This window comes from Bos taurus, chromosome 6 (genome assembly GCF_002263795.3).
Source record: "Bos taurus isolate L1 Dominette 01449 registration number 42190680 breed Hereford chromosome 6, ARS-UCD2.0, whole genome shotgun sequence".
Taxonomy (NCBI): domain Eukaryota; kingdom Metazoa; phylum Chordata; class Mammalia; order Artiodactyla; family Bovidae; genus Bos; species Bos taurus.
In genome coordinates this window covers 105,606,845-105,629,911 of record NC_037333.1, presented here as the reverse complement: position 1 = coordinate 105,629,911, position 23,067 = coordinate 105,606,845, and the positions used below count along the sequence as shown (strand labels likewise).

The 23,067-nt window shown below is 42.7% G+C and overlaps 1 protein-coding gene across 2 annotated transcripts in view; it reads left to right on the top strand.

Moving 5' to 3' along the window:
• Positions 1-23,067, top strand: part of CLNK (cytokine dependent hematopoietic cell linker) — a 208,312-nt gene that overhangs the window by 114,081 nt on the left and 71,164 nt on the right. For both annotated transcript variants that reach the window (XM_002688459.6, XM_059887816.1), the window contains exons 5-8: positions 2,617-2,657; positions 8,549-8,690; positions 10,890-10,987; positions 19,994-20,039. In XM_002688459.6, the coding sequence (XP_002688505.2) occupies positions 2,617-2,657; positions 8,549-8,690; positions 10,890-10,987; positions 19,994-20,039 (327 nt within the window). The remainder of the gene's footprint in view (positions 1-2,616; positions 2,658-8,548; positions 8,691-10,889; positions 10,988-19,993; positions 20,040-23,067) is intronic.

Here is a 23,067-nt window from a genome sequence, read left to right as displayed (position 1 = left end):
CTTCCCTACAGGAGGACAGCGTGTGTATACAACAAAGAAACAATCAGATGCTGCCTCTTTTTATTTAAGTGTCGTGGTGAGTGAGACAGAAAACAACAGCTCTAACGATTTATTGAGATTAAAGTAACCTGGAGTGGTCAGAAAGGGAAGCCCCAGGAGAATCTCAAAAGATACTGAGCATTTTGGAAAACAAAACGGAGGAGGCAGGGACTGCAGGTGGAATCAACACAAGCAAAGACTCAGAAGGGGCGTGTACCGTACATGGGGGAATCCAAGCGGGGCTCAGACTGCCATGCCGCTGAAAGAAAAGACTTCTCAGCTCTCCATGAAGATGTGGTTATAATGACTATGCTCAAGGAGGCCAATCTCCTAAAATGAAATGATACTGAACCTGGACTTATGGGCACTGCTGTCCTGGATCACGAAGACCAGAGAAATGCCCCAATAATTCTGTGCCCATTTGCTTCTGCCAGACCTGCTGGTGTAACGTGTGACTTTATTCACTTAATTCATGAGATAGTGTGTGTGTGTTAGTCACTTAGTCGTGTCCGACTCTCTGACCTCACTGACTGCAGCCCTCCAGGCTCCTCTGTCCATGGAATTCTCCAGGCAAGAACACTGGAGTGGGTTACCATTTCCTTCTCCAATGCATGAAAGTGAAAAGTGAAAGTGAAGTCGCTCAGTCATGTCCAACTCTTAATGACTCCATGGACTGCAGCCTTCCAGGCTCCTCCATCCATGGGATTTTCCAGGCAAGAATACTGGAGTTGGGTGCCATTGCCTTCTCCTCATGAGAGAATACAAATTGCTAAAGGGCTGAAAAACCTGTGGGTTTCTCTGCCCGGGATCTCAGTAGTGGGTGTGGGACAGGAAGATGGTATTAGTGCCCCAGGGGGATGGGCCCTTCTGGTCCCACCACCAGGATGGACGGTGGACAATGCAGACAGGATTCCACTCCTCCTGGCTCACTGTCTCAAGGAGATTCACTTTGGCTACTTGACACTTGTCCTAGGCAAATTCCAGAGAACTGCATTTCCACTGAGCCAAAGTTTCATGAATTTACACATTATACCTTACAAAAGACTTGGGCACGCTGACACAAATTCACAACTATTAATTTTGTATTTCAGTATGGGAAGAGAGGGCTTCCCAGATGGCGCTAGTGGTAAAGAACCCGCCTGCCAATACAGAAGCCATAAGGGCCGCCAGTTCCATCTCTGGGTCAGGAAGACCCCCTGGAGGAGGGCATGGCAACCCACTCCAGTAGTCTTACCTGGGGAATCCCATGGATGGAGGAGCCTGGCGGGCTAGAGTCCATAGCATCGCAGACAGTCGTACACGACTGAAGCAAGTTAGCACATACACATGGGAAGAGAATTTAGGGTGAATGGACAAAAGTTAAAGAACACAATGAAACTGGACCAAATGGTAGCAATACATAGCATACCATAGTCCTCTACGCTATTTGGACACAGGCCAGAAATTTGCCCTGAGAGTCTCATCAGCCAAAGAAGGAAGGGAAATATGCTCTTTTCTAGGACTGATGCTTTTCCTTCACTCAAAGCAAACAAAAAGCTAAGCTGTGTGCAGCTTCCAGTCCTGAGACCTGCTAGAAGCTTCTCACATATGTGCTAATAAAGACAACATGATAAGAACATTTTCTGCCTATGGTGTTCCTAAATTCAGACTAACAGCATGAACGTATTTTGCAATTTAGGAAAATTAAGTCTATGAGGAAGCAAAAAGACTGTAGGCTATGTGAACAATTCTTTGGTGGTTTTGCATAATCTGAGAGTGAAATGTGAAACATTTACCCTGACTGCACTAGATAACCTTTGGGCAATCTTTCATTGATCAAGTTCAAAGGAAGCAGTTGAGTGTTGAAGCACCCCCGGCTGAGCAATATTCATTCAACAAATGCCTATCAAGAGCTCTTGTGGTCCATTTGGGCCCTGCAGCCGAAGCCAGGGAGAGATGAATAAGTAGATACGGTCCCTAAGCTCAAACTAGAAGGGGACGACAGAGGATGAGATGGTTGGATGGTATCCCGACTCAACGCACATGGGTTTAGGTAAACTCCGGGAGTTGGTGATGGACAGGGAGGCCTGGAATGCTGCAGTTGATGGGGTCACAAAGAGTCGGACGTGACTGAGTGACTGAACTGAACTGAAGCTCAGACCATGTAGTCTGTTCAAGAAAACAATGTATGGATAGATAACAATGTGTGGATAGAGTCGGGCAAATGCAACATGTGTGTCAGAGGGGGAGGGGACAGCACCCCAGGTCCTTGGCTGAGATGCTGCTGAGTTATCACTTGGGTGCAACTAATTTCGGGGCAGAGTTCCTTCTAACTTTGCTTCTCTTTCAGTGGGAAAACTTACCTGCTGTAGAAAAAGCCAGCCTTCTGAGTTGGGATTTGATTTCCTTTCCTCCTTTTCCAATTGCCCCTGTTAGGCAAGAGCAGCTGATGGAGCGAGAAGCATGAAAATGTGCACTTCATTTTGAGCAATTACAGTCAAGAACAATTAACTGAAATGAGCACAAGATTTCTGGAGAAAAACAAGGGCCCAGTCTTTCCAATGTTTTGCAATAACATTTTGCTGTTTTTGTTGGCAGGACAGTACCAGACTATTAATGAGCCTCTTCTTCTTGATGGTGTAAGTCAGCTGCTCTCTTTACCTATTTTGTCAGTCTTTGATATTTACAAAGTAAGTGGCTTTTTTCTATGTACTTGGTGAATTGTAAAACATTAAACTTTTCCAAATGGCATGATTTCCTGGCAGAGAAAAGTGCATTTCAAGTCTTGGGTAGAATACGGTATTCCTATAATACATGTAAATCAAATCATTGTGCTGTATGCCTGAAACTTACACAGTGATGTATGTCAATTATTTCTTGGTAAAGCTGGATAAATAAATAAATATATTGAGGCATTAATACAGAAAAAGACAAAAAAACACATTTCAATTCCTCAGCACTAAAATGGAGATAAAAATAAGCTCATAATGGTCATTGTGAAGACTGATTAAAATGAAAATACCAACACATGATGCTGGCAAGTGTGTGGTGAGAAAAGCACCTGCCAACACTCATAGTGAAATTTTAAATAACAAGAAATTCTTTGGAAAGCAATTTTATAAGATTAAAAAATATAAAAATATTTATTTTCTTCAATCCCATAATTCTATGGGACAAATTAAAAAATTAACCTAAAATTTGGATGAATAATTAAACACTCATTTATGTTTTATAATATATTTTAAATGGCAACACACTGGAATCATGTGATATATTCAATAATAGAAAAATCACTGAATATATTACGATAAATCCATATTGTTCTGTTGTTCAGCCACTCAGTCGTGTCTGACTCTTTGCGACCCCATGGACTGCAGCACACCAGGTGCCCCTGTCCTTCACCATCTCCTGGAGCTTGCTCAGACTCATGTCCACTGAGTCGGTGATGCCATCCAGCTATCTTGTCCCCTGTCGTCCCCTTCTCCTCCTGCCTTCAATCTTTCCCAGCATCAGGGTCTTTTCCAATGAGTTGGATCTTCACATCAGGTGGCCAAAGTATTGGAGCTTCAGCTTCAGCATCAGTCCTTCCCATGAATATTCAGGACTGATGTCCTTTAGGATGGACTGGTTGGATCTCCTTGCAGTCCAAGGGACTCTCAAGAGTCTTCTCCACACCACAGTTTGAAAGCATCAGTTCTCCAGTGCTCAGTCTTCCTTATGGTCCATCTGTCAAGTCCACACACACTGCGGGAAAAACCATAGCTTTGACTATACAGACCTTTGTCAGCAAAGCGATGTCTCTGCTTTTTAATATGCTGTCCAGGTTTATCATAGCTTTTCTTCCAAGGAGCAAGCGTCTTTTAATTTCTTGGCTGCAGTCACCATCCGCATTGATTTTGGAGCCCAACAATATGAAATCTGACACTGTTTCCATTTTTTCCCATCTATTTGCCATGAAGTGAAGGAACTGGATGACATGATCTTCATTTTTTGAATATTGAGTTTTAACCATCTTCTATTAATAATAAATCAATAGATATAATATTAATTGTAAATTAATCATATTTACAAAGAATTTTAATGACTAAAAGAAAATTTTAAATTTATAATGTGAAATCAGCTACCTAATATTATAAATAATTTAATTGTTAACAATTATGTGTACATAATTTAAATAGCTTTAACATATCTATAGATGATAAATGGAATAGATGGAAATGATAGAGATAGATGTATAGATAGATGACAGATATATGAATAGATAGAATTTACCTGTAAAATCTTTGGTTCTTTACTTCTTGAAAGATTTCTTTAATAATTAAATTAAAGCTATGAATTCTCACCCTAGGACACACATGCACACACAATCAATCCCAAAATATTTTATAAAGTGGAAGACTTATATATACTGAACTTTTAGTAAGAACCCCCAATATTAACAGTAGACAGATAATAGAAAGATTTATGCTGTCTCGTAAAGAACACAGACTGACTAAATTGCATTCCACCTTTTGTGTTGAATGATCAGATTTGCCATGAGCCAAACTGAAGCCCAGAAAGTTTTCCAGATAGGGGTCTGGTGAGTCCCCACTGTGCTACTGCTTACCTGGAGATTAGACTCATCCTATAACTAGTCTTTACTTTTACCAAACTGCTTTGATAGAGTGATGATAGAAAAAGGCATGCACTTGGAGTCTTAGGACTAGTAAGCCCTATATAAATATATATTTATAGTATATGTTCTGCATTATTCTTGTTCTCTAATATATATATAGAATATATATTATTTATATAACAATTAGAATAATACATATTATACATATTAGATTATTAATATATATTATATAATAATATATAATAGTATTATATATAGCCCTGGGATTTCTTTGGAAGGAATGATGCTAAAGCTGAAACTCCAGTACTTTGGCCACCTCATGAGAAGAGTTGACTCATTGGAAAAGACTCTGATGCTGGGAGGGATTGGGGGCAGGAGGAGAAGGGGACGACAGAGAATGAGGTGGCTGGATGGCATCACTGACTCGATGGATGTGAGTCTGAGTGAACTCCGGGAGTTGGTGATGGACAGGGAGGCCTAGTGTGCTGCGATTCATGGGGTCTCAAAGAGTCGGACACGACTGAGCAACTGAACTGAACTGAATATATATTATATATATTAGAGAATATACATATATAGAGAGAATATACATAATAAAGAATGAGAATAATGCAGACTTAGAATTTAAATTGGAGAAGGCAATGGCAACCCACTCCAGTACTCTTGCCTGGAGAATCCCAGGGACGGGGGAGCCTGATGGGCTGCCGTCTATGGGGTCGCACAGAGTCGGACACGACTGAAGTGACTTAGCAGCAGCAGTAGCAGCAGAATTTAAATTTAAGCCTATCTAATTCTAGTTTCCTACACTATAGTAAAATCATCTCATAGATTTTTCTGCTTATACAATGAGATAAAGTACAGAAAGAACCTAGGACATATAAACTCCTTAACAAGTGTTAGAGAGGCTTTAAAGGGCGGTGAACAAAGCATGATGGGTCGGCTTCCTTTATCTCAGACTCTCTTTAATAGTAGCTGTTATCACAGTAGCATTCATAATAGTATTTACAGCTAATATTTGTTGAGTGCTGACCATCAGGCAATATGCTCAACATTTTACATACGTTGTCTCATTAAGACACTTCTGGTAGTCGTTTATCCCCTTACTCAAAGTATAGTGTACTTTTACCACTTTTATTTCAGGCTGCTGCTGCTGCTGCTGCTAAGTCGCTTCAGTCGTGACCGACTCTGTGCGACCCCCATAGACGGCAGCCCACCAGGCTTCCCGTCCCTGGGATTCTCCAGGCAAGAACACTGGAGTGGGTTGCCGTTTCCTTCTCCAATGCATGAAAGTGAAAAGTGAAAGTGAAGTCGCTAAGCCGTGTCTGACTCTTCTCGACCCCATGGACTGCAGCCCACCAGGCTCCTCTGCCCATGGGATTTTCCAGGCAGGAGTACTGGAGTGGGGTGCCATTGCCTTCTGCTTATTTCAGGCAGAAGAGCTCTTTTCAACATTTCTTGTAAGGCTGCTCTAATGGCAATGAACTCCCTCAGGTGTGTTTGTCTGGGAGAGCCTTTATTTCTCCTTTATATCTGAAAGGTAACTTTGCTGGGTAGAGTATTCTTGACTGACATCTTTTATCTTTCAGTATTTTTGACTATTTCCCTGGTAGCTCAGTGATAAAGAATCCTGTAATGCAGGAGATGTGGATTCGATCCCTGGGTTGGGAACATCCCCTGGCAAAGGGAATGGCTACCCACCCACTCCAGTGTTCTTGCCTGGAGAATTCCATGGACAGAGGAGCCTGGTGGGCTACAGTCCATGGGGTCTCATGGAGTCAGACATGACTTAATGATTAAACAGCAAATTTTGAATATATCATTCCTCTCTCCCCTGACCTGTAGAGGTTCTCTTAGATATCTGCTGATAGCCTAATGGGAGTACATTTGTAGGTGACTACCTTTTTTCCCTGACCGCTTTTTTTTTTTTTTTATTTTTAAAATTAAAAAAATTTCAGGTATACACGTGCTCCCCATCCTTTTAAAACCTTTATCATTGACCTTCGACAGTTTTGATATAATGTATCTTGCAGAAGATCTTTTTGCATTATGATAATTAGGTGTTCTATGAGTTTCATTAACTTGTATATCCAGTTCCTTCCTCAGGTTTGGAAAGTTCTCAGCTATTACATTTTTAAACAAACGCTCCCTTCTCCCTCTCTTCCCTTTCTGGCATATCCACTATTCTCATGTTGCTTCTTTCTAATGGAATCAGATAGTTCTTATAGAATTTTTTCATTGCTTTAAAATCTTAGTTTCTTCTCCTCTTCTACCTGAGAATCATTTTTAGATTTCTTTCTTTGAGCTCACTGATTCTCTCTTCCATATGGTCTGCTCTGTTTCCAATGCTTTCTAATACATTCTTCAGCTCATGTATTGAGTTCTCAAGCTCCAGAATTTCTTTTTGGTTCTTTTTTAGATTTTTAGTCTCTTTGGTAAGTATTGCTTCTGTTCACTGGTTTTACTCCTGAGCTCATTGAATTGCTTTCTGAGTTTTCTTGTAACTCTTGAGTTTCTTCATGACAGCTCTTTTGAATTCTCCATCAATTAGATCATAGTCTGCTGTGACTTTAAGTTTGGTTTCTGGATAATTGTTATGTTCAAGATGTGAGACTGTGTTACCATGGTTTTTCATGGTGCTTGGTGAACTGTTCCTCTACTAGTGCCTTTGAAGTAGTAAACACCCCTCTTGTTTACGTAAAGCTTTGTTTACTTTGACTCTGAAAGATCCACACATTGGTAATTAGAGACCTTTCTTCTGATTTTCAGTACACACCGCTAAAGCACAAGTTTTTATTTTTGTTTTTTCTTACCTCAGCTCTATTTGAGAATTGGCACTTTCCACCCTCCACTGCTTCTACCAGAGTGGTCACTGGTGCCCTTGTCATTTCTGCTTATGCCTCTTGGGTCACCAGGGGTGCCTTTCTAATGCCAGTGTCTGCCATTGACATCTTCATGTCCAGAGTTGCTTGGCACATTGGAACTGCTGCCGTGGCAAGGGATGGGGAGCCAGGTAATACTGCCATGGGCAGGAGGTGACAGAGTCACAGGTACACCTGGAGATTGCTGCCCAGTCCCCTGTGCTCATGGGCACGAATGTAGCCATGACCTAGAGTCATGTGCACAACCCCCACTGGTGGTACCAGGCTTTCTGGGGTTCAGGATCAGGGGCACTACTTCTATTCTTCCCCCAGTTCTACCCACTCTATATATTCCAATCTACCCTTCTTCAGATGAACAAACATGTGGGTATCTCTGGAGTCCCAGTGTCTTGGGCAGAGGAACCTTTGTTGAGTTTAGTTCAGTTCAGTCATGTCCGACTCTTTGAGACCCCATGGACTGCAGTACGCAGGCTTCCGTGTCCATCACCAACTCCAAGACCTTGCTCAAACTCATGTCCATAGAGTCGGTGATGCCATCCAACCATCTCATCCTCTGTCATCCCCTTCTCCTCCTGCCCTCCATCTTTCCCAGCATCAGGATCTTGAAGGAGTCAGTTCCTCACATCAGGTAGCCAAAGTATTGGAGTTTCAGCTTCAGCATCAGTCCTTCAATGAATATTCAGGATTGATTTCCTTTAGGATTGACTGGTTTGATCTCCTTGCAGTCCAAGGGACTCTCATGAGTCTTCTCCAACACCAAAGTTCAAAAGCATCAATTCTTTGTTGAGTTATGGATGTCTTAATTGTTGTAGATTGAAGGGGAGAGACAAAGGGAGTGTCTCACACCACCATGATGGTTTCTAAGGATATCGTTACAATTCTGCCACCATGAGAGGTTAACTCCCCTAGACTCCAGACTCTTAAATCTTTAACTCACAGCAAGGGGATCTCTATTACTCCCCTGGCCAGCACGGTAGCCTATAATCTTTGTCATTGTTGTACCTCCCGTTGACTTACTGAAATGTCCCCTCCTTAGGAAAGGAATTCCATGGCAGTCCTGGATGGAGCAAAAGGCCACACAGGTGATGACTATGAAGACCCTGAGCTTCACGTGGGAGAAGACTGGCAATCACTGAAAATCTTACCAGCCAGGCCTATTAAGGAATCTGAATATGCAGGTAATGTTTAGGGCCTGAAATCTGAAAATCGCATGCCCATGCTGCAATATTGTAGAGTGACTAAAGATGCAGGTTCTGAATTAGCAACTCTAGGTTAAAATCCTGCTTCCATAGCTTATTAGCTGTGTGTCCTGGAGCAAGCACCTGAAAACCATTTTCTATATTTGAAGATAGGGTTCAAGATATCTGAAGATAGAGCTTACTCCACGTACCCCAGGTAGTTACATGAAAGATGCATGTTGAGTTCTCAGAGGAGGACTCGGTGCAGAATCAGAGCTCTATGACTATTTATTATTATCATGATGGCTTCCCTGGTGGCTCAGATGATAAAGAATCCACCTGCAATGTGGGAGACCTAGGTCCGATCCCTGGGTTGGGAAGGTCCCCTGGAGGAGGGCATGGCAACCCACTCCACTCCTCTTGCCTAGAGAATCCCCATGATGATATCTTGAGTCTGAGAGACAACTGATGAATATGGCAGAAGATCGACAAGCAGAGATACGGGCAACATCCCTGTTAAGACAGCGTTGCAGAGAAGAGAGCAGAACAAAAGGGGAGACTTAATATGGCTGATTTGTCTTGCTCACAGCCAGCATATAAGTAGCACAAAAACATGGCAGCAAAGCCAGGCTTTGAAGAGAAAGAAAACCTTAATATACACCATCTTTTCTTCTTTGTAACTGGGGCACCTTACACAGCTTAAACAAGGTCTCTGAACCTTAAATAAAGCAAAGTGTTGTGAGGGAAAAGAGGAAGTATTGTGATTTGAGAGCCTGACCTACTGAAATGAATCTACAGAAGTCCCTTTGAGGACAATCACCTTGTAAATAATAATGATATTCCTTTGTTCATCCACTCAATATGCATTAATTAATATCTATTGTATGCCAGTTAGCATTGATCAAGAGATACAAAGGTAAGTATGATAGAATAAGTTTGGTATATAATGTATATATGTTAATTATATAGCTGCTGTTGTTGTTCAGTCACTCAGTCATGTCTCACTCTTTGCAATCCCGTGAACTATAGCCTGCCAGGCTCCTCTGTCCATGGGATTATCCAGGCAAGAATACTGGAGTGGGTTGCCATTTCCTTCTCCAGGGGATCTTCCTGGACCAGGGATCTAACCCATGTCTCCTGCATTGGCAGGTGGATTCTTTACCACAAATCCACCAAGAAAGCACAAGTATATAGAAATATATGTTAAGTATAAAATACGTATGTTAAGTATGTAATGTGGGCTTCCCTGGTAGCTCAGCTGGTAAAGAATCCACCTGCAAAGCAGGAGACCCTGGTACTATTACTGGGTTGGGAAGATCCCCCAGCAAAGGGATAGGCTATTCAATCCAGTATTCATGGGCTTCCCTGGTGGCTCAGATAGTAAAGAATCTGCCTGCAAAGTGAGAGACCTGGGTTCAATCCCTGGGTTGGGAAGATCCCCTGGAGGAGGGCATAACAACCCACTTCACTATTCTTGCCTGGAGAACCCCAATGGACAGAGAAGCCTGGCAGGCTACAGTTCATGGGGTCACAAAGAGTCAGACATGACTGAGTGACTAAGCACACACAAGTGTGTAACATAGAAAAGAGATCCAGGGTGGTGTGCCAGGTGGGTGGGGTCTAGGAAGATTAATGAAGGGCATGACACAGTCCAAGCCTTGAAGGATGAGTAGAACTTCCCAGGTGGATAAGAGAATGAAGAAGGTTCAGGTCCAGACTTGGGCATTTATGTATATGGACCAAGAGAAGTGATCTCTCCTCTTTGAGCCTCAGCCTCTTCGTCTGTTAAGTGGAAGTAGAATTACAAGCTCATGCCTATATTGTGCGGAGAAGGCAATGGCAACCCACTCCAGTACTCTTGCCTGGGGAATCCCATGGATGGAGGAGCTACAGTCCTTGGGGTCACAAAGAGTCGGACACGACTGAGCAACTTCACTTTCACTTTTCACTTTTATGCACTGGAGAAGGAAATGGCAACCCACTCCAGTGTTCTTGCCTGGAGAATCCCAGGGACAGGAGCCTGGTGGGCTGCCGTCCATGGGGTCACACAGAGTCAGACATGACGGCCGTGACTTAGCAGCAGCAGCAGCAGCCTATATCATGATGGTTCATTAAGTTTGTAGATGTGCAAATATGTTGTTCATTACAGTGTGCAGAGTCATGTAAAGTATGACTTTAAATTTTTTTCCTTTTTCACAGATACACGCTATTTCAAGGGTATGATGGACACACCCCTGTCCTTAGATTCCAAGACCTCTCTCCCGACAGACAGGCTAACCTGGATGAAGCTGGAAGAAGTAAGTAAAAGCTTGACTGCATGAACCAAACACATGGAGGGCACTGCCTAGTATCCAAGAGCTTTACCGTCTCTCATTTCCAAGGCATCTTGTTGGAATGCCTTGGTGGTGAGCAGGTCAAGCTCAGTGAGGTGCAGGGTGATTCAGCTGGAGGGATCGTGGTCCTTAGAATAGATAACTAGAAGGAAAGAGAACTAACATTTGTGGAAGATTTTCTGTGAGCCAGACATCAGGCTAAGGACTTTCACCTGCGTCTCACTTAATACTCATCCTGTTCTCTAGGAGCAGAATTTAAACTCAAATCTCTTTGATAATAACATATCATTTTGTCCAGATTTAGGCCCAATGATTCCAACTGGTAATGGTATGGTAATAAGTCCAGTCAGTCCTCCATATCTGTCAGTTCCCCATCTGTAGATTCAATCGAGGATTAAAAAAAAAAAAATTCCATTAAATTCCAAGAAGCAAAACTTGAATTTACCACATGCCAGAAACTATTTACATAGCACTGACATTGTATTAGGTATTACAAGTAATCTGGAGATAATTCAACCAACCAAGTATTTTGTAGTTCCTTAGTATGTACTTGATGAAAAAATCTGAGTATAAGCGGACCCACACAGTTCAAACCCATGCCGTTGAGGCTTTCACTGTATACAGAAGGATATGCATAAGTTATTTACAAATACTCTGCAATTTCATATGAAGGACTTGAGCATCCACAGATTTGGGTATTCAAGGGGCACGCTGGAAGTAATCCCTGGCAGATATGAAGAGACAACTGTAGGTCAACCTCTCTGAACCTCTTTCTTTGTAAACCCAGTAGCCAAACAGGAGTAACAATCTCTGCCATGCTTACTTCAAAAAGCTGTTGAAAATATCTTGTAAATGTAAGTGCTCTAAACACATATAGTATTTTGTTTTTAATAACATTGCACAAAATACATATTAATCATCCCTGAGGTTGCAAGGCTATCAGTCATAACATTTGGGTAAATTTCATGTCAATGTTTTCTGTGCTAATGTATTTCATGCAACGAAGTCTTTGTTGTATAGTATATACTGGTTTTCCTTCCTTTGCACATTGTTTCAGTCATACAACTATGTCCCATGTCATAAAACAAGCATTAATAAGCATAATCTTTACAGATACTTCACTCCTCATATAAGATTTTTAATTATTTTATTTAACCATTGAGTGAAAATATTTTAAAGGCTTTCGGTACATACTGTGAAACTGGTCCCTGAAAAATCATTTCAATTTACTGTCCCCGCCCCCCAGCCCCCTGCAGAAGCCCTGTATTAGAATTTCCACCTCATAGAATTCTCTCCAAAACTGTGCATTATTTTTTTAATTATAATTTTTAAAAAAGAGAAAGAGATTTTGCTGTTCCTTCTTTAAAATTTGTTTCACATTTATTAGTGACTGTGAACACACTTAAATATTTATAACACATTCATCCTTGTGCATTATCTATGCAAATGGTTTACTCGTTTAACTAGAGGGTTTCTTTTAAATATTGACAAGAAAAGGAAACTACAATTTTTACCAAGCCATTCACACAGAACACAGCCAATAGAGATTGGGAGAGCAAGATAAGGGATGAAATATTGAACACTTCCTCTTTACACAGATACTAAGCTAAACATTTTAATCATTCACTCAACAAATTCATTTAAGAAACATATGTTGGGTGCCTGCCATGGACCAGACACAATTATCCACTCTAGTATGCGGCAGTAAACCACCAAGGCCCTGCTCTCATGAAACTGACATGTAGTGGGTGGAGACCTATGATATGTAAATGGATAAAGAATAGATACAAAGACGATATATCAAGTGATGAGCTTTGAAAATAGAATGAAAGCAAGGCAGTCAGGAAAGGTCTTTCTGAGGAAAGATGGGAATAAATGAATGAATGAATGACATTTAATCCTTAAAATAACCTTGCAAGATGAATGTTATAAGTCTCATTTTAATGGCTCCAACTTTTTGAGCTCTGCTTCTTTGGGCCAGTTACTTACCTTCTCTTAGCCTTTACAGTCTAAACTATACAATCTCATAGCTTTCATGATAATCCATACAGAGCACAGTGCCGGGCACAGAGCTGCCAGCTACCAGATGACACCTCTGTGAGCACAGGGCTGATTTTAGCCCCAGCATCTAGCACAGTGGCTTTATGTCAAAGGTTCTCAGTACATACTGCTCACGTGGATGGAAGAGCTTCCAGGCGGCACTAGTGGTAAAGAACCTGCCTACCAGTGAGGAGACACAAGATACTCAGGTTCAATCCCTTGGTCTGGAAAATCCCCTGGAGGAGGACATGGCAACCGCACTCCAGTCTTCTTGCCTGGAGAATCCCGTGGACAGAGGAGCCTGGTGGACTACAGTCCATGGGGGTCACACAGAGTTGGACATGACTGAAATGACTCAGCACAGCACACAGGATGTGAATGGAAATGGACAAACAAACTCAGTGCTTTGAACTGAAATTGGAAATATGACTAGCTTGAAATATGAAGGCTTCCTTGGTGGCGCAGCTGGTAAAAAGAATCCACCTGCAATGGAGGAGACCCAGGTTCGATCCCTGGGTCGGGAAGATCCCCAGAGAAGGAAATGGTAACCCACTCCAATATTCTTGCCTGGGAAGTCCCATGGAAAGCAGAGCCTGGCAGGCTCTAGTCCATGGGGTCGCAAAGAGTCAGACACAACTTAACAACTAAATCACCTCCACAGCTTGAAATATTAATAGGAAAAGAAACGCAGTCTTCTTTCCCCCGTTTGATTTCTTTTTTTTTAATGGGATATAGTCGTTTTAAAACATTGTGTTAGTTTCTGCTATACAGCTAAGTGAATCAGCTCTATGTACACATATAACCCTCCCCTCCCCACTCCAATCCCACCAATCTAAATGTTACCACAGAGCACCAAACTGGGACTCTCTTGCACTGTTGGTGGGAATGTAAATCCATACAGCCACTATGCAGAACAGTAAGGATTTTTCTTGAAAAACTAAAAATAGAACTACCATATGACCCAGAAATTCCACTACGGGGCTTATATCCTATTGTAGCTGTTCAGCAGCTCAGTCGTGTCTGACTCTTTGCGACCCCTTGGACGGCAGCACACCAGGCTCCCCTGTCCTTCACCACCTCCTGGAGCTTGCTCAAACTCACATCCATTGAGTCGGTGATGTCGTATCCTGGAAAAAAAACATAATTCAAAAAGACCCAGCTTGGTCTCTGTCCACATGGACACTTTCTCTAGTCTGTCCTGCAGAGCTGTCATATTCAGTCAATTCAGTCGCTCAGCCATGTCCGACTCTGCGACCCCATGACCGCAGCCTGCCAGCCCTCCCTGTCCATCACCAACTCCCGGAGTTCACCCAAACTCACGTCCGTCGAGTCGGTGATGCCATCCATCCATCTCATTCTCTGTCGTCCCCTTCTCCTCCTGCCCCCAATCCCTCCAGCATCAAGGTCTTTTCCAATGAGTCAACTCTTCGCATGAGGTGGCCAAAGTATTGGAGTTTCAGCTTCAACATCAGTCCTTCCAATGAACACCCAAGACTGATCTCCTTTAGGATGGTCTGGTTGGATTTCCTTGCAGTCCAAGAGACTCTCAAGAGTCTTCTCCAACACCACAGTTCAAAAGCATCAATTCTTCAGCTTTCTAGTCTAACTCTCACATCCATACATGTGAATACTTGCAATTATCTCTGAGATGAACAACTGGGGCAGGCCCCAACAGAGCACTGTTAGACAGGGAAGAGGGCATTTCAGGAGCTTCATCTCTAAAGCACGAAACATATTGAGGGAACAATAGGAATTTCAGAGTCACTGGGCCAGAGGCTAAAGTCACAAATTCTTGTCTGGTTACAAAAAGTAGAAAATTCTGACCTAAAAAGTTAAGCTTTTCTTTCCCTAAAAACCACTGATAATTCCTCTTTGCACAGAAGTAAACTTTCATGAGAAGAATGCTTTCTTAAAAGATGATAATTCTCATTTGATTTTTCTTAAACGACTATGCCAGAATTTAAGTCTCCATTCTTATTACTTTATATCCTTTCATATTATCTTTGTAGTTTTTTGTTACAAATTTCTTCTTTTAGCTAGGTCACTTTACAAGAGGAACTAAAATTTCAATATATTAAAGCAAGTGAAATCTTGTGAGAAATAGGAGGTGGGACATGAGCACAATTTTGGCCAGGAGGCAAGTTGTCTTATAAATTAATTCAATAAGGACTTGGCCTCAATTCAAATAAAAAAGGGAGTTTTGCTCTTATAACCAATGTTTGAAAAATACAGTTTTTATGGTAAGCAGACTTTTTTATTATTATAACTTCATTCTCAGGAGTTAATTCCAATTAGTTTTGCACATTTACATGGTGATTAAACTATCTGTGAATTGGATCTTCAACAGTCCTTATAGGAACCGGTTCTTATGTTGATTCCTTAGACTGATTGCATGCGTGCATGCTATGTCACTTCAGTTGTGTCTAATTCTTGGCAACCCTGTGGACTGTAGCCCACCAGGCTCCTCTGTCCATGGAATTCTCTAGTTATGAATACTGGAGTGGGTTGCCATGCCCGTCTCTGATTCTTCCTGACTCAGGGATCAGACCTGAGTCTATAATTATGTCTCCTGCATTGGCACACAGGTTCTTTGCCACTAACACTGTCTGGGAAGCCCCGTTAGACTGGTTACAACTATCTTAAAGCACTAAACCATTGCCCATCTTTTCATTTATTGAGCACTTGCTGTGTACAAAGCACTATGCTCAACAATGGGGATTTAAAAAAAAAAGGGAGCCAGTGTCCACAGTCTAATGGAGGAGGCAGTGGCCCAAATTGGCAGTTTTGAAATAATAATACAAGGTGTTAAGACTGAGGTGACACAAGATACAAAGAGCAGGGAGCTGCATCACTCAGACCAAGCAGAGGCTTTTGAGAAGCCTTCTGCAGGAAGCGATGCAAAGCGGTCTTCTACACCAATAACACATTGCATTGTTATCAGTGGTTCTCTCCTGGGAACGGCTTGCCCCCTAGTGGATATTTACGATGACTGGCGACATTTTTGGTTGTTAAGACTTGGGGAACGTTGCTGACATCTAGTGGGCAGAGGGCAGGGATGCCGCTAAGTACCCTGTAAACGCACAGGGCAGCCTCCCACAGCAAATTGCCCTGCCCCAACTCTCAATGGTGCCGAGGTTGAAAAACTTCTGTTATAATGAAACCTGTGTTATAATATGCTGTAAACTCAGAACTGCATCCATATGATTCCACCTTTTGCATCTAACCTCTCATTCTTCTTCATCCCCGCATAATCTAGCATTGTTACAGGTATGTAGTAGACGTTAGAAAAGCTGTATTTGATAGAAAATGAGAATAGCCCTGGAGAGGGGCATAAAATACTTCTAGGCCTGGGATCCTATGCCAATACCGTCAAAGTGTAGGTCCCTCTGGAGAAGATGCAGCCAAAAAACTCTCTCGTGCAAAAGAGCAAAATGGATCCAAATGTCCAAAGACACAAAATGGAACATGGCCAGCTACAACTAGGGATTATCGTCCTAAGTGAAGTAAGTCAGAAAGAGAAAGAAAAACACCATATGATATCACTTGTATGTGGAATCTAAAACAGGCCTCAAATGAACCTATCTACAAAACAGAAATAGACTCACGGACGCAGAGATCAGACTTGTGGTTGCCAAGGGGGGTGGGGAGAGAGGGGGATGGACTGGGAGTTTGGGGTTGGTAGATGCAAGCTATTACATTTAGAATGGATCAACAACAAGGTCCTAATGTACAGCACAGGGAAATATATTCAACATCCGGTTATAAGGACTTCCCTAATGGCTCAGATGGTAAAGCATGTGCCTACAATGCGGGAGACCTGGGTTCAATCCCTGAGTCAGGAAGATCTCCTGGAGAAGGAAATGGCAACCCACTCCAGTACTCTTGCCTGGAAAATCCCATGGATGGAGAAGCCTGGTAGGCTACAGTCCATGGGGTCACAAAGAGCCAGACACGACTGAGCGACTTCACTTTCTTTCCTGTTATAAACCATAATGGAAAAGAATATTAAAACAGAATGCATATAGGTGTATAACTGAGTCTTTGCCATACAGCAGAGATTGGCACAACATTGTAAACTACCTATTGTTGTTGTTGTTCAGTCGCTCAGTCATGTCCAACTCTTTGTGACCCCATGGACTGCAGCACACCAGGTTTCCCGATCCTTCACCATTTCCCAGAGTTTGCCCAATCCATGTCCGTTGAATTGGTGATGCCATCCAACCATCTCATCCTCTGTCACCCCCTTCTCCTCCTGCCCTCAATCTTTCCCAGCATCAGGGTTTTTTCCAGTGAGTCGGCACTTTGCATCAGTTGGCCAAAGTATTGGAGCTTCAGCTTCAGCATCAGTCCTTCCAATGAGTATTCAGGGTTGATATCCTTTAGGATTGATACTTCATTTAAAAATTAATTTTTAAAAATAGAATTTGGCCAGCAAAGGGGAGAAGAGCAGGCACTAAGGAAGCCTGATCCCTAACACCCTAATCATGCGGGGCCCAGCAAGACAGAGACCATGGAGACTCTCCCCTGCTCCAGGCTAGCAATAGGAGGTAGGAAGAGCATTGGGAGAGACCCTCTCTCTTGGGCAGGTGCACAGGGAAGATTGAAAGCTGAGGATGCAACAAGAACTTGACAAAAACCCTCCAGCACACCAGCTTCAGTGGGGTCTCCCTGGAGGAACTGAAAGCTGAGGATGTGATGAAGGAAGCCACAGCAATAACAAAACCGAAACCATACCTGATGCTTTACTATATTGACCAGCAGAAGAGCCACATCATGTGTAGGCAGAATTATGTGGTCCAGTGTCCCACAGAGGAAAAGAGGCGGACTTTGACCATCAAGACGTAACAGGCAACAGGGGGTTCAATGACCCTCCCTCCCCTTCACCTTGACCACCTCAACTTGGCAGCAATAAAGTATACTGCAAAAACTCTATATTAGTCAGGGTTCTCTAGAAGTACAAGCAGTAGGTAGGTAGATAATAGATAGATAGAGATAGATATTAATAGATAGACGTGTGAATACTCAATCATGTCAGACTCTTTGTGACTTTCTGGACTGTATCCCACAAGGATTCTCTGTCCATGGGATTTCCCAGGCAAAAATGCTAGAACAGGTTGCTATTTCCTTCCCCAGGGTATATCTTCCCACCCAGGGAGCGAGCCCCCATCTCCTGTGTCTCCTGCATTGCAAGTGGGTTCTTTACCACTGAGACACCTGGAAAGCCCCCAGTAGATTGATAAAATAGATACACAGATGGATAGAAAGATAGGATAGAACTCGACACACATAGGCATATAGATGTATACATATAAATAAATTAGTGATTATGGAGGCTCAGGTTCCCACAATCTGCCATCTGAAAGCTGAAGACCAGGAATGCCGGTGGCCTCTAACTTCCAGCTCAAGTCCAAAGGCACAGGCACCGAGAGAAGCAGGGATGTAAACCTCAGTCATCAAGGGCAGGAGAAGAGCAACGACCCGAGTCAACAGTCAGGCAGAGAGAGCAAACTCTCTTTTCCCCTCCCTTTTTATTTTATTCATGCCCTCCCTGGACTGAAAGATGCCCACTGGCTTTGCGGAAGGCAATCGGCCTTACTCAGTCCGCTGATCCAAATTATAATCTCATCCAGAATCACTTCCACAGACACACCCAGAAATAAGGTTTCACCAAACATCTGGATACCCTGTGACCCTGTCAATCTGACACATAAAAATAAACGTCATAGACCCCAATACTGACCTAGGCGTAAAGGCTTTCCAAGGCATTGGGCATCATTAGTATGTCTCTCTCACCTTCTTCAAGATTCCCTGTAGCTCAAATGGTAAAGAATGTGCCTGCAGTGCAGGAGACCTGGGTTCAATCCCTTGTTCGGTAAGATCCTCTAGAGAAGAGAATGGCAACCCACTCCAGTATTCTTGCCTGGAGAACCCCATGGACAGAGGAGCCTGGCAGGCTACAGTCTGTGGGGTCACAAAGAGTCAGACAAGATTGAGCTACTAACACACAGCACCTCCTTCACCCTCACATCTAAAGATTATTCAGCAAGCCCTTAATACTCAACTCTGCCTTTAGCTTTTTTAAGTGGTGATTTCTCTTTTTATTATGTGGACCATTTTTTTTTAAGTCTTTATTGCGTTTGTTACGGTATTGCTTCTGTGTTATGGCCATGAGGCATGTGAGATCTGAGCTCCTCTACCAGGGATCAAACCCACAGCCCCTGCATTGGAAGACAAAGTCTTGACCACTGGACCACGAGGGAAGTCCTACCAATGCCTTTAATACAATTAACAATGACAGCTAACCATTCTTCAGCTTGACTGGTGTTATTTCCTGTTCTAGGCACATAGCCTATCTCGTGTAGTTCTGCCATCCTTGTGAAGTGTCAGTTCTTCTATTACCTCCATTTCACAGCTGAGGAAACTGAGGTTTAGAAAGTTAAATGACTGGCCACCTTCTCATAGCCAGCACATGATGAAGGTGAAATCCCAACAAGGGCATTTACACAAGGCTACACTTTGATCTGCCTGCTCAGTCCCTTTCATGGACTTGATCATGTATATTGATCTTCACAATAACTCAATGACATGAATTGACATGAACAAAATTTTCCCTATTAAAAAAGATGGGAAAAAAATCTAAGGCTCATAATATGGTAAATGCCTTTCCAAAGTTTCACAGCAATAAGAGGCAGGATTGATTCTCAAACCAAATATTTTTTATACCGAATTACCACCTGAGGCCCCTACGCTCGTCACTGGCATGGTGGTATTTACACACGTTGAATAGTTGCCAACAATACACACAGGGTGATCTGTTAGAATGATGTGTCCTGGACTCATAACCTAAGGGATCTAACCATACCGAGTGGCAGGTCATGAAACGGAATAGTCGCAATTTAAGAGATAATTGTAATGCATTGTCTTCTACAGGTGGAAAAACCCATTTCCAAGGATATCAGAAAACAACATGTTAAAGGTAAAGTCAAATCACAAAGTTTGAAATATATCTGTATATTTTTAGATTTTTCTGAACAAGGTTATCTATTAAATTAACCTTCATCTAATAAGGTTTTCTAATTTTGGAAAGACTCTCTCACATCTTATGCCTTTTTATCACCTTACCTTATTAATGAGAAAGTTGACTGTGAAAAGTCATATTCCATGTTGTACAATCTGGAAAGAAATTGTTTTGAAACATATATTTCTTGCCTCAAATACATAGCTAAGTTATTCCTCTAAGCATATCCTTGTAAAATTGAAAGATAGACATCTAATTTTAAAATGTTTGATTAATTAATATGAAAACAGATTTTAAAGCTTTAGGCAAAGCAACTCAATTTGGAGATGAAGAAACAGGTAAGAAACTGAAAAGAAACAATCAATTTCAGTACTGCTAGAAGCACAAATGGAGGATAGCTACAGTAATTTAATTGAATCCTATACATTATAGCTTCTCTCATCACTTTCCCCAATGTCCCCTTCTTCTTTTACAATGTCCACTTGGAAAAGATGACAGCCCCATGATTTACATTTCCCAGTAACTTAAAAATATCAAATTCATCTTTTATGTGTCTTATGCTATATTCTGTAACGTATTACTAACATCAAATTTTCTTTAATGGGAAAGTGCAATTATTAGAGTCCTAAGAGGGAAGAGATGGCACGTCCAAGTTAGGATAATTTAAAGAGGTTTATTTGTAAAGAAACTGTTTACTAAGGTATGTGAGGTGTTGGGGAAGAGTGTGGGATGATGCAGGCACTGGGGCCAGTAGCAGTGACATTATTACCACTCCTAAACCCAGAGATGAGGGGACAGCCACAGGAAACAAGAAGGCGCTCACCACCTTGAGAGGAGCAGTGGCCGTTTTTGAGGGACATCACCAGCCCATGTGGCTGGTGGCTCAGACAGTAAACTGTCAGGAGATCCAGGTTTGATCCCTGGGTCAGGAAGATCTCCTGGAGAAGGAAATGGCAACCCACTCCAGTACTCTTGCCTGGAAAATCCCATGGACAGAGGAGCCTGGGAAGCTACAGTCCATGGGGCCGCGAAGAGTCAGACACGACTGAGCGACTTCACTTTCCTTACTTTCCTCCCAGGGTGGGAATGAATGGAATACACGCCCCAACCTCCCTCTCCAAGCTCCGTCTTGTCTCCTGCTGGGACTTCCCAATGGCCAAACCCAACCAGAAACCACAGGGCCAGTTTGCCTCTGCTGGTTGGTGCCCAAGATTGAGCGTAGGTGGAACAGAATGGACCAGATGAGCAATGGACCTGGAGGCACAAGAGACGATGCCCACAAAGGGAAGCGAGGCGGAAGGAGCAAGGAGAGCGGCTGGCGCCCTGGCTGTGCCACGCCCTGGCTGTGTGACCTTAAGTGAGGCACCTAACCTTTCAAAGCCTTTACTTTCCTCCTCTTGAAATGTGAGGTCGCCAGGGCTTTTATGACTCTTCAGTCGAACTGCATAAGCAGAAGCAGGGGACAAGGGCTGTTCCCTGCCCTATCTCTCCTCTCCATCTTCCATAGCCTGACTGATCCCTGTCTATCTGCCCTCTAGACCCCTTTAAACCGTCCCAAATAGGGAAGCTTTCCTATTCCTCTTGAGTCCAAGAACATGGAAATGCCTTTGATGTACATAGCACTTGATTTAGAGCGTTCCTTCAGTAACTGATGTATTAGTATTGCTAGCCCTTAGAAGACATGAATTATATAGCAGTTTTTTCCTGCCTGACAGAGAAAGGGCCCAGAGCGCAGAGCACAGAGGGACCTCAAAGCAGACCATAATCATTTGATATATACAGAGGTTCTAAGTCATAATAGAACCTTCATAGCCATTTATGGAGAAATGAGTCCTGGAAAGTGAAAGTGAAAGTCGTTCAGTCATGTCCGACTCTTTGCGACCCCATGGACTATGCAGTTCATGGAATTCTCCAAGCCAGAATATGGGAGTGGGTAGCCTTTTCCTTCTCCAAGGGATCTTCCCAACCCAGGGATCGAACCCAGGTCTCCTGCATCGCAGGCAGATTCTTTAGCAGCTGAGCCACAAGGGAAGCCCTGAGTCCTGGGGAGAAAGGTAAGAAATGGGTTTCACAATTCTTCTCTTTTTTTAATAGTTCACTGTAGACATGAAGTTTCATTTCTTTGATGGCAGAATCTTCTTTGACCACCATTCTGCATATATTAATATGTCTGTGTGACAATCCAGATGGTTCTAATACCAATTCCAACGTCCATAGGGGTTAGTTCTCCCACCCACACATCATCAAGCAATTCTCTGGACACCAGGTGGGTGTCCTACAATTCAATCAAGTTCTGGCACTGTCCACCCAGAGACAGCATCAGATGAACAAGTTAAGGGTTCGGTCCTACCAGACCGCACCTCACCACCACTGCAGATACTGTCATGAGCCCAGATTGTCACCTGCGCGTCTATAGACTGAAGGTTCCATCCACCCCTGCCTTGGGTTCAACTACTTTGTTAGAGTGGCTCACATAACTCAAAGAAACATCTTACTTACTAAATTGCCAATGTATCAATAAAAGGATGTAACCCAGGAACAGTGAAGTGGAAGAGACACAGAAGGGAGGTATTGGGAAAAGTCAGGGAGCTTCCATGTGTTGAAGCTCTGTGTGTTCACCAACCTGGAAGCTTCAAACTCTTGGGAGTTTGTGGAGGCTTCATTACGTAGGCACGGTTGATTACATCATTGGCCGTTGGTGACTGAACTCAATCTCAAGCCACTCCCTGCTTCCTAGAAGTAGGGCTAGGTTTAGATTTGGGGGACTGTAAGTTTCAACCCTCCAATCACATGGTCAGCTCCACTGGCCACCAGCCCCCATCCTTAGGTAGGATCTACAAATAATCTCCTTAACATAACAAAAGACGCTTAGATAGCTCTCATCACTTAGGAAATTCCAAAGGATTTAGGAGCTCTGTGCCAGACACAGAGATGAAGACCAAATATACATTTCTCATTATAAATCACAAATCACAACTATTCATTC